This window comes from Archocentrus centrarchus, chromosome 9 (genome assembly GCF_007364275.1).
Source record: "Archocentrus centrarchus isolate MPI-CPG fArcCen1 chromosome 9, fArcCen1, whole genome shotgun sequence".
NCBI classification, from domain to species: domain Eukaryota; kingdom Metazoa; phylum Chordata; class Actinopteri; order Cichliformes; family Cichlidae; genus Archocentrus; species Archocentrus centrarchus.
The window spans coordinates 26,248,884-26,260,860 of NC_044354.1; the positions used below are offsets into that span (position 1 = coordinate 26,248,884).

At 41.6% G+C, this 11,977-nt stretch overlaps 1 protein-coding gene across 1 annotated transcript in view; it reads left to right on the forward strand.

Annotated features, from left to right (window-relative positions):
- The window catches only part of tacr1a (tachykinin receptor 1a), a 58,567-nt gene extending 52,182 nt beyond the window's left edge, over positions 1-6,385 (forward strand). Inside the window, 2 exon segments of the mRNA XM_030736909.1 lie at positions 3,301-3,325; positions 3,327-6,385. Of these exon segments, the coding sequence (XP_030592769.1) occupies positions 3,301-3,325; positions 3,327-3,647 (346 nt within the window). The 3' untranslated portion in view covers positions 3,648-6,385.
- Positions 6,386-11,977: the final 5,592 nt, after the last annotated feature.

The window sequence follows — 11,977 nt, forward strand, 5'->3', positions numbered from 1 at the left end:
CCAGAAGCTCTGCGCCTGCGGAGGAGCATAGTGCGCAGAGGTCGCCAACTTTCTGTAGAGTCAATCGCTACAGACCTACAAACTTCAGATTAGCTCAAGAACAGCGCATAGAGAGCTTCATGGAATGGGTTTCCATGGCCAAGCAAATGCATCCAAGCCTTCACCAGCGGAATGCAAAGTTTCGGACGCAGTAGTTGTGCAAAGCACACCACCACTGGACTCTAGAGCAGTGGAGACGTGTTCTCTGGAGTGACGAATCACGCTTCTCCATCTGGCAATTCAGTGGTCAAGTCTGGGTTTGGCGGTTGCCAGGAGAACGTACTCGTCTGACTGCACTGTGCCAAGTGTAAAGTTTGTGGATGGGGGATTATGGTGTGGGGTTGTTGTCAGGAGATGGACCCCTGAACCTTATAGAAGACCTTTGGGATGTATTAGACTTTAGATTGCGCGTTTCAGGCCTTCTCATCCAACCTCAGTGTCTGACCTTACAAGAGATGTGGTCAGACTTGGGGGAGAGTCGATTATGAGAAACCCTGCTTGATGTTGCTGTACTATGGTCGAGCATGTTTTCTCGTCTTGTGTAATAACAGTCATGCTAATCTAATTTAGGAGGCACATTCTTCAGGTTTCTTCTGCTATTACAAACACTCCATCCAGGTGGGTACCGGTACTCTGTTGCTTGCTAATAGAAGTTAACAAATAGCCCGGGCTGTAAGCAGTGTTAGCTCAAGGGGGAATGTCAACAGCGGTGATCATGGCAGTCAAGTATTTCCTTAGCAGGTAGAAAATGCAACACTTTATAGTCAAACACTCCTAGTCTGCAATGAGCAGTGAGTGTCACCAGCTGTTATTTGTGTAACACGTCCACCCTGCCCACTCTTACTGACATATTCATCCTGTATTGTAACCTGTTAGCCTCCTCCAGGATTATGAGTTGGGATGGCAGTCCTGCACGTTCTTCTGATGGATTGTATATGTGTTGTTTTCCTGCTTGGCCCTCCCACAGGAGAGTATGTGGGGTGTGTGCTTTGTTTCTCTCCTCCCTCCACAGTGTGTGTGTGTGTTGGGCTGTCATAGTGGAGGCCTGCTGACTGGCCAGGCAGAGGAAGTGCCTGGTGTGGAATTGGTTGATTGGATGGGCAGCATCCTCTTATGCTCCAGCTTGACAGCCACCTTGCCTCTCTCCTTGTCTCCCCCAGGCCCAACAAACAGCCAGGCATTTTGCTAGTGTTTCAGAGTGAATGGAGTGTGCTAATGTGTGTTTCCAGTATTGTTAATGGTAACCACGCATTTTGTAAATAGTTTTGTATATTGAAAATTATAAACATTGACACACTGTATATATTGAGCACTGCAGCAGTCAGGTAGGAGTGAGAAGCCATTTTTGTTGACCAGTTTTCTATCGTTTATTGGCTAGGATCATAGGTTAGATATTTGTCTTTTGTTTCCCTTTTGTTTTTGGTTAGGTAAGGATAGGAAACTGTAGCATTTTTTGTTTATTGTTTTGGCATTGCATCATGTCTGAAGAAGTAAACTGCTGATTGCATCTCCAGATGTTCTGTGTTGCTGGCCTTTTCTTGGGTGTGGTTGGAGTGGGGTAGTCGCAATCTCATGTTATGTCCATGTACCCATAGACCGGGGACATAACACATGGTGAGTGTTAACTCTTCCATTTGTGGGAAGTGATCATACGTTTGCTACAAAGAGACTTGGCAGTGGAGGTCTGTGTGGGCCTAACACGTATGCCAGCTTTACAGTCCTCTTTCTATTTCCTGTCTCTGCGCCATCTCCCAGCTGGAACAGTAATCTGCGGAGATCCCAGTGTCCTCATGATCTCCATCGGGAAGTCATGCTGGTTGAAAACACTGCTAATAGCCATCAAACAGCTGGCTATATTTCTTGCTCACATAAGCATATTTGGTACTCACTAACAAGTAAACTAATAGAATACCTATTAATGAGAACCTCTTCACAGTGCTGAGCTACTGTATCTATATGCACTGCCATCTTCCATCATCCACAACTTTACCTCTGACTTTAGTAAATAAATACTCAGAAGTCCATGCCTTCTCAAAAACTCTATATTATGTATCAGTCTTTCTTTTTTTAATGTGAGCTGACATCTTTTGGGGCTGGCAAAGTCACATCTCTTATAAACCTGTTACAACTCATTTACAGTGAAGCTTGCTTGCATATATGTAGGTATGAAAACAAATATATAACAAATAAATAAAACCAGTAGCAGTCACTTCAAAATTAAAGTAACAAAGTTGTATAATTGTAAAAACAATAAGCCATTCTCTGATGGGGAGTTAATTAAAGAGTGTTAGGTGGCTGAAAGAGGATCAAATTTATGATGGCATACTCATTTAAGAGTGATGCTATAGTATAAATTGACCTTTTGTTGACCTCATGTGGTCTGGTCAGGGACAACAAGAGGGCCAGATGTGCCTGATGATCATACAAAGCCCATAGTTCTGATGTGTGCTTTTAAACATGTGTATTTGTTCACTGTTAGACATACAAGATACTCACAGCAGACGCTACATTGATGTGACCTGACCTTTGACTACTACTGTGTGATTTAAGACGGTGCTGCTTTGTTAATTATTGTCTAATCAAGAGCAGTTGTGCATGAAAACATCATCTTGTGGTGCACTAAAAGTCAAAAGTGAAGCTTCACAGTGTGTAACTATTGATCCTTTTCTATTGTTTAACAGGCTCAGGTTCATTCTAATTTTTCATAAACTGAGTTAATGGTATGTGAACTAGGAGAGGGTCATCATTTCAAGGACTCCTGCTGTGTTTTACAGTGTTTTGTAGCTTGAATCCATTTAACTGCTGTATTTGTGTGCAATTGGCGCTTTGTCAAAGTATGTTGCTAACATTTGGGATGGCAGCTAAAGGAGATTTAGCCTTTATAGGGTCTGGGAAGGGCTCCCCTCTCATATTGTAGCTGCTTTATTGTCAGGAGTGTTCATCCCTCCAGATTCGTTAGTGAATTGAAGGACTGTTTTTGTTTTTTTACTTTTATTTTTACCAGGAAGTGAAACTCTTGAGATAAATGATCCCCTTTGTGAAACTGGTCCTGGGCAAAGATAGGAGGCATTAAAGTGGCATGTGGATCTGCTCCTAAACGGAGAACCTTGAGAACATTCAAACTCCACAGAAAAGGTCCCTGCACAGGTTTGAAACCAGGGCATCTTTTGTGGTGAAGCAACTGTGGCTGATGGATAAATCTGAGCCACCGTTGCAGCCAAATGGCATAAACCCAGATTTGTTTTTGCTTTTTCTCCTCAGGTTTCGAGCTGGTTTTAAACAAGCATTTCCACTGCTGCCCCTGCGTCCCTCAAGGCTCTTACGAAGGCCTGGAACTCAAGTCTACTCGCTATCTTCAGACCCAGACAAGCGTTTACAAGGCCAGCAGGATGGAGACCACCGTATCTACTGTTCTACAGGTTGGGGATGACATAGAGCAGCGCAAGGTCAAAGTTACAGGAGGCCATGGGGCTGGCGGGGCTATGGTTGAGGTCAGACCGCACAGCTCCTCCCTGGACCTCACCTCGAATGGCTCATCATCCTGGAGTGTCTCCAAAACAATATCAGAGATGTCCAGTTTCTACTCCAGTAACAACCTGGAGGAATAAACCTCAAGTACAGGCAGCATTTTGCTGGACAGCGGGGAGAGAGTGTGAGTTGACTGTTAACACTGCTACTTTTGCCTGTGTGCATTCATGCAAAGTACAGTGAGAGTGTGCACATTTGTCTGTGAATTTTTAAAGAATAGATTTTTCGAGTGTGTTTACTGGATCGTCATGCTAGAAAATTTTGTCACTGTTCAAAGAGCAGTCGCTTCACTTACATCACCCTTGCAGAAAGTATTTATCCTATTCAGAGCTAATGATCAGCTGCCGTTGGTAAGGTTTGCTAGGTGCCAGAACGCAATGGCGAGTGCTTCAACAACACGAGCACATGCCAGCTCAAAATATAAACTGAAGCAGATGCTATCACCGTCATTCTTCACAGCTTCTGCATGTCACACTAGTCATCTCTCAGAGCAGAGAGAAGATTCACACAGGCTGCGCGACTTCACAGTCTATTTTAGAGTGAGACTACCACATGAGACCAACATGCTGTAAACACAGCATTTTAACAGCGGGATCTCTCCAAACAAAGTCTGGGTTTTAAAAAAAAGTGGAAGCAGGCACTCTCTAGCAGAAACTGAAACACAGGCAGATGTAGGGTTTCAGTTAGAAGGCTCTTCCACAAGGGGAGGTGAGAACTGTAAACAACAAAGCATAATTAACTCTGAACTTGCCAACTCTAACTCCCTGAGCAGGACTTTTTGAGCAATCCAAGGTGCAGAGCCAGCGCCTGTCTGGTTGAAGAGGCGCTCTGAAGGTTCTCCTGAGGAGTTCTGGCAGTCAAAGTAAACACCAGCAGCATCTGGCTCCTCCATCGTCATCAGGCTACACATTGACTTCAGCTGCTGGAGGCATAATTTCTGACAAAGAGAAGACAAACATTTTGTCAAAAACCCCACCTGCACAGTATCAGTCCTAAACAGCACCATTAAATTTGTTCAACACTGCCATCAACATGATCCAGAAAAGAAATGATGCGGTGTTCTATCTTTTGGAGTCTGTCTAACCTGCTCCACCTTTATCAGACATAACACTTCATTTGTGATGTGGAAAGCAAGGCACCACTTTCAAAATGTGAAACTTTCTGTAACTCCTATTAGGTCCTCTATTCTTTCAGCTGGCACCAATATGAAATTATCTTTTCAAGGGATTGTTCACCCCAAAATCAGATTTAGAATGCTTTCAGACCAAACAGGCACTCACTGAGGGTAACTACCCACTCGAATGGTCCCCTGAGAATCACACCTTTGAGAGCTTTTTCTTATGTTTGCTCAGCATGATGTATTAGTCAGCTAGAAGTTGGATAAAGGCGTAATAATAATTGAACCAGTACGTTTCCACACGTTTTAAGATCCATCTGTTTTTTGCAAAGCTAATTTAAAAGTCCTTCCATGTCTCTGCTTATACTTGCATGGGTTTCCTTCATATTCATCAACATGTACTAAACACTCAAAGGTTCCTCTTGTGCTGGTGTGTACCTCCGATGTTGGAGCTAAAAGAAACTGCAAGAACATGTTTCTAAGTACCAAAATCAGTAGCCTACCTGCAGACAGACAAAAAAGGAGGACTTCTCCCAAATTTATAAGACCTATGAAAACATTTGTTTTGGTGTGTATTTATTTTTTATTTTTTTACGCTTTAAGAATCCACAACTGGGCAACTCAACCCTAGTTGAATAAGTGGCACTACATGACTGATGAATAAGGAAATCTGATTTGGGGTGAATCTGGTGCACAATGTTTAAGCTGTGTAGGTTATATTGTTAATGCGGCTGAAGTTACCTTTAACCTTCTTTGCATGATGTGTGGTGATCACTTCTTTCAAGTACTCTTTAAGCTGTCAGTCCAAAATGTAATCCAGCTACAAGAGGACACAAGTTAGCATCAGGTTTAGAGTTCTTTGTAGACTTTTTGTCCTTGAATGTGAAGCCTGTTACCTGTGGCTCTTTAATGTCCAGTGTTGCACCTTGCTGCTTAGCATAATGTCTGTTAAAAAAAAAAAAAAAAAGACAAAAACAAAAATAAAACAAAACATTCTGCTGAGGTCCAGGAAAAGGCACCAGCTATGTAAATGGCCACAAGGCCATACTGTAGGGTCAAACCGTCATTACCTCCCACAGCAGTAAACATTCACAGCGAGGTGTAAACTTGTGGTCACATTGTTCTTGGAGAAGAAACTATCTTAAATTTAAAAACTTTCAAGAAACTTTGTGTAGATATTTAGATATAAGATATTTACTGCTGTTCTGATATCTGTGAAATAGTTCATGTGTGGTGCTTTACACAAAGTTGAGTTAATTTATGAAAGCCAGAATATTTGAATACAAATATCCTGCAGTGTGCTAACAGCTAAATATACAAAATTTTGCATTACTTGCTGTGTGCAGAACAAACACACAGCCTGAGCTACACACATCTGCTACACACTGCAGAACTATCACTTGTCAGACAAGAACACACGCAGTGCGAGAACAACAGCTAAATCCATTTTAATAAGTATTTCAGTGATTTTTTTTGTTGTTGTTGTTTGTTTTTTTTAACTGAAATTAAGTAAAGAGGTTTTGGCATTTTTACTTGGCTTTGCACTGGGAATCACTCACTGCTCTCACATACTGAACACTTCAGTCAGCTCTTGGTTAAACATAGTTCCAAGATGGATATTGTTTTCAGTGTGTGCATACAAGACAGAGTGATCACCTGCTGACACCCATCATTGATTTTTCACACAGACACACATACCTCTCACACGCTCCCTCCTGGCTGCTGATCTATTCTCGGCACACAAGGCCTGTTGTTATAAATTCCAGTGTCAGCTGACATGAAAGTGAGAAGCAGCTGTGAAGCAACATAACTACATCACATTCATTAAATGATATCGCTTTTTTCAGAGCATTGTCTTGTTGACATTGAAGGTCACATTAATGCGGGGAGGGGAAAAGGAAAGATAAATACCAAGCATGTTATCACCAGAGTTAACATTCCAGCGTTGACCACGGCAAAGCAGCGAGTAATGGACATAGTTTTTTAAATTGCTTGGCCAAGTCATCAGTTGATTGATGAGACCATCAGAATATAGCTTTGAGGTTTCATATGCACATACCACACAATTATGTTGAGTGGTAGTCGAGTGCATCTACTCAAAAGTAAGAAGGAATATTTATCCATTTTATCAACATGCTCGTCCAACTAGGGTCACTGGTGAGGTGCAGAGGGCACCCTGGACAGGCTGCTACTCCATCACATGGTCAACATAGAAAGAGAGCTAACCACACACTGTCACATCCACACCTAAAGTCCATTTAGAATCACCAATATCATAACAAGGATAAAATTTAGACTGTGGGGGAAATTTAACACAGCCAGAGGGAGAACAAACTCCACTGATAGGCCCCAGCCGACCAGGAGATCCAAACCCAGCACCTTGTTGCTGGGAGGCGATATTACTAACTAGGGATGAACGTCGACTAGATGTTTAAATGTTGCCGCCTTTGCGAGTTAGCGCCAGAAAATACTAGTCAAAGATGGTTGGACACCACCGGCCACCAGCCCTTACAGCCAGTTATATAACCAAGTAACCAAAAGCAGGGGAAACCATATCCTGCACCAGGACAGGGACGTGAGGATGGAAGAAACCCAAGGCTGCTGATGCTAGCACTACTAAGATGGAGGTAGTGCACTTTATGAGTAAAGCGCCAGTTATTTCTATATTTTCTTTCACCAAAGAAAATGTCACATGATTCACAGTTGGAGTACTGACTTGCACTGCTGGATTGAAATAAACTGTAAATCCAAATGATAACAAAGGCAGTACAAAATGCCTGTCTCTTTCAGATCAGAACTAGCATTAGCGTACTTAGTCACCTCCTAAGTTACATTTTTTTGCAATAATATCCAGTCACCAAGCCTAATATGTCTCACAAGATTAAAGAAGACTAATTAGCCCCAGTCTGCCCTGTCTGAAACAGAAAACCAAAACAAAACCGGATTTCACTGAAAAACACATTAAATAATTAAGATTGGTGGCCATAAAAAGCCTACAAGAGTGTTGCATCACCAGGGCAAGTACTGTTTCCCTGTTCAGTCAACACCTCGTCAGCTTCTAAAGTAATTAATAACATTACTTTTACTACATACAACCCCAATTTCAAAAGAGTTGGGAAGCTGTGTAAATCCCATAACCCATATTTCATTCAGATATTAAACTGAGACCGTTTTACTATTACATGAAAATATTACGGTAGGTAATTTTGAATTTGATGATAGCAACACATTGCCCAACACAAAGTTGAGATGGGGCCACAAAAGGCTGGAAAGTAAGGGGTACTAAAAAACAGCTGGAGGAAAATTTTGCAAGTAATTAGGTTAACAGTAATTATTTACTTGCAGCAGGTCAGAAACATGAATGGGTGTTAATAAAGCATCTTAGGGAGGCAGAGTTTCTCAGAAGTAAAGATGGGCAGAGGTTCGCCAATCGGCGTAAAACTGCATCTACAAATTGTTATCAAGTTATCAGCCCTCAATTCAAAAGCATTTGGAGCATCATGAAATTAGAAATACAACAAAGAAGACCCAGGATTGTTGAGCAGCTAGAATCCTCTATCAGACAAGAATGGGACAATATTCCTCTCCCAAAAGACTGTCACTAAATGAAGAGGGGATGCTAACACTGTGGTAAACATGGACCAGTCCCAACCTTTGTGAGACTAGCAACAGGACAGCTCAATTTCTTTAAAAAACTAAATATGAATTAGTGAGTAAATAACCATCAAAGCCCAAATCGATGACATCTGATGACAGTAAACAGTGAAATCTTTATTCAAATTACTGCTAAATCCTGATTTAGTCCACAATGGCTGTCCAATTCATCAACATCCACATCTGAGGAGAACATGGTGGGAAAATATAAATCAACTCCATACATGAAATAACCATAAATTTGATTATTTTGGCTTGTGTGTTCATGCCGCATCCTATCATTTCAAGTTCAATGAAAGCTAACTGAAAACACGTTTCTAGGACCTTTGATTTTTCAAGTATCCACAATAATTCAAATTTGTGTTTTACTATCCTGGAACAGTAACAGCAGTTAGAGCATCTGCTCTATTGGTTATGTTTGATTTAGCAATTTCAGCATTGTTATGTTTCAGCAGCATAGCCTCAAATAGATTGAGCCAGAGGAGAATGAGAGCAGGAGGTTGATGTTATTTGAACACAGTAACTCGATTACCCTCTAAATAAGACCTGCACCCTCGATGCCTCCTACCCTGGAAGGATCATTTGGATTCAGTGAGTTGAACAGGAAAATGTTCCTTGGCTGAAATACTGCAGGCAAATGAGCTCGTCCAGTAAATGTTCAAGAGATTATTATTGTGTTTACAAACGCGGACCATCTCAAGGACAGATACATATAAACCAGTCTCTACTGTGGGATTTTTGTTCTACAACAGGACACATTCAGCATTATGAGAAGGGTTTTAATTTGTCAAAACATATTTTAGAGGCTCTTAGAGTGGGATAGATAATATAATTGCACTATGTGCTCCATAGAGCTCAAACTTCAATCAAACATCAACTGTAACCTGCATCTGATGTAAAGGATCAGCGCTGGTGATGCAAACTGGGTGTCCGACTATGACTATGGCCATGATTACGAACAGTTTTAAGCTCACAGTCTTCAAACCCAAATACATCACATAAGGTGGAGAACAGCTCCCAGGAGCCTGCTTGGTCTTTTTCTTCTACAATATGCACAGGACTGTGCGGTGTGAACTGCTGACCCAGGGAAAGACTTTCCACACAGGTTTCTAGTGTAACGTCCTGAAGGATCTGAGGAAGAGCAGATTTGAAATGTGGAGAGCGACAGATACACCTTGTCGCAACTTTGCCCAATCCCAAACAATGAAAATTGAGTTGAAGGATCAATGCAAAGCCACATGTGCAAGAGGACAGAACAGGGCTGGGGTCATTTGAAGAGGAAATTTGCCAAATTTAAATCAGATAAGGTTTTTAATTTTTATAGACCCCATCTTGGAATCTTTTGAATCACACCTCATATGTATCACTGTTACTATACATTAAGTGTGACTGTGTAACTGGCTGTAAACAGAATTTTACAGTAACTCTGGCCAAGATAGAGCTGTAAATCAACCACCCCTCCCACTGGGATCTGAAGAGGGTACTGTGTCTGGGAAGGGTTTGGGAAGATCTTCACAAAAGCTAACTAAATCCCAATAACTAACATTTTTGCTTGTCTCCTAAATATTATTTGTAAAGATACACACTGTGATATGCTTGTAAATCATCAGCCCCAACATTCAAAGAGATCAAATATTTATCAATCAAAAAAATGCTACAACATTCCTTTATAGCTAATTTTTTTAGATGATAAATTAATAGAATATGAGTTCACTCAGAACCTGCACCCATAACCAGTGCTAGGTGTAATTAGACTGCATAAATAAAATGCACATAGCCATCATGATGGTGCCCATAGGTTAGCAAAGTCCCACTGTGAAGCCTCAAGCTGAGCATTTTGCTGTTGCCGTCTTAGTGTTCTGAAAACTGGATGCGATGAGGAAGGGGACACTGCATGCTCATACAGGCATGGCGTGTCAATCACATGGTAAACACATCTTGTTTTATCACCCTTCTGGAAAATGGTGATGATATGTTTCATATCATGCAGTAGTCAGTAAGAATACATGTAGTGATAACCCCAATCATGCTCAGGAGCCCTCTAAAGGAGCCAAGGGGGGTGCTCTCATTGACTTCTTCAGGTTTCACCTTTCAGACACGGAGGCTGCATCCATCTTTCCTTTACAGAGTGCATGATGGATCACTTGCACTGTGGGTATATCCAGTGGCATGTTTTCCTGCTGGGGCCTCACTACTGGAAAATGAACCAATTAGTAACACTTGCTCATAACCTTTAATACAAAGGGATCCCCTCGTCTATAAGCTGCACAGTTCATTTCAAGTGACTCCTGAGGCTGTTTTGTTTCATCTGAAGAGGGAAACCTACGTAGAGAAAAGGTATCAAGCAGCGAATGTGCCCTTTATGTGTAACAGAATTATGCTTGTTTTTTTTTGTTTAATTTCCTGGAACCACCTTGTGATGTTTTTAATCTTTGACTCCCTTGTAAGGGACACTGAGGTCACAGAGATGGCCTTCTCCACAGGAGTCTCAAAGTTAGCTTCAGGTTTAGGTTTGTGCTATTCATTCCAGGCTATAACTGAAGAGATGCACGAGGATAGCAATAAAAATATTTAAAGCTCCATCCCCCCAACCCCCCCAACCCCCATCAGAATTGTTCACTTTGGCTGTTCACTGCAATATTATCATATATTCCTACCCTTTTTGTTTTTCTTTTTCTTTTGTAATACAGGTAACTGTCAGTCAAGCTGTAGGCAGGTGACCCCATTCAGCCATGCAGACATGGTTTAACAAACTATAATGTGATATAAATCAGCGCAAGCTTTAAAAATTAAAATTAATTTGAATCCCAAGCAAGCCTTCCAAACACATTTATGGGGCAAATCACATGTCTAATATGATGCAAAAAATCCATGGCATCTATTATAATGTGGCATCAGCTATCTGACCCAGAGAGGGATGTAGGGGTACTGTGAACCCACACTCCAAAACCCATTTTATCATCCCATCATCTTTTATTTATTTATTTTTCATTTGACTGCAGTGCCCTAATCATAAGCATAGAGCCAGAAATAATCCACAGCGTGTCCTGAATGCAGAGTGCGCTCACTCATCCGCCTCTCACTTGGACAGGTCAAGTGGAGCGGGTGAACAAGAGGCTGGGGTTTTAATGAATGTGTAATCAACTTTGTTCAGCGAGTGCTCTCTCTGTCTCTCTCTCTCTCTACACACACACACAGCTCTCACGCAGCCATCGCTGATGAGAGCTGTAGTGATGGAGACAAATATGCCTGCTTGTTGCTGAGGAGAGGCGCCAGGCAGGCCACAAAGCGGGGTGAATGTCCTCATCAGCACCATCTCTTCCTGTGTTTCTAGCCATCCTTCACTCTCTAATCATGCTAATCACAGAAAAGAAGTTTAGAGGACTACTAGCTAAACACAGACACACACACACGGTATAATGTACATGCTTGCTTGCAGGTCTCATCACTTAATGGGGTGAATAAAATAAAAAGATCCAGTGACATGGATGTTTTCTCACATGTTTGTTCATGAAGGTGGGAGCAGATTGGTGTGTTCCATACAACAAGCCTTTTATCTGTAGCTACTTTAATCACAGTGCACTTAATATCAAAGTGCACTACTGACCAGACGATGAGAGAAAACTGTATCATACTGAC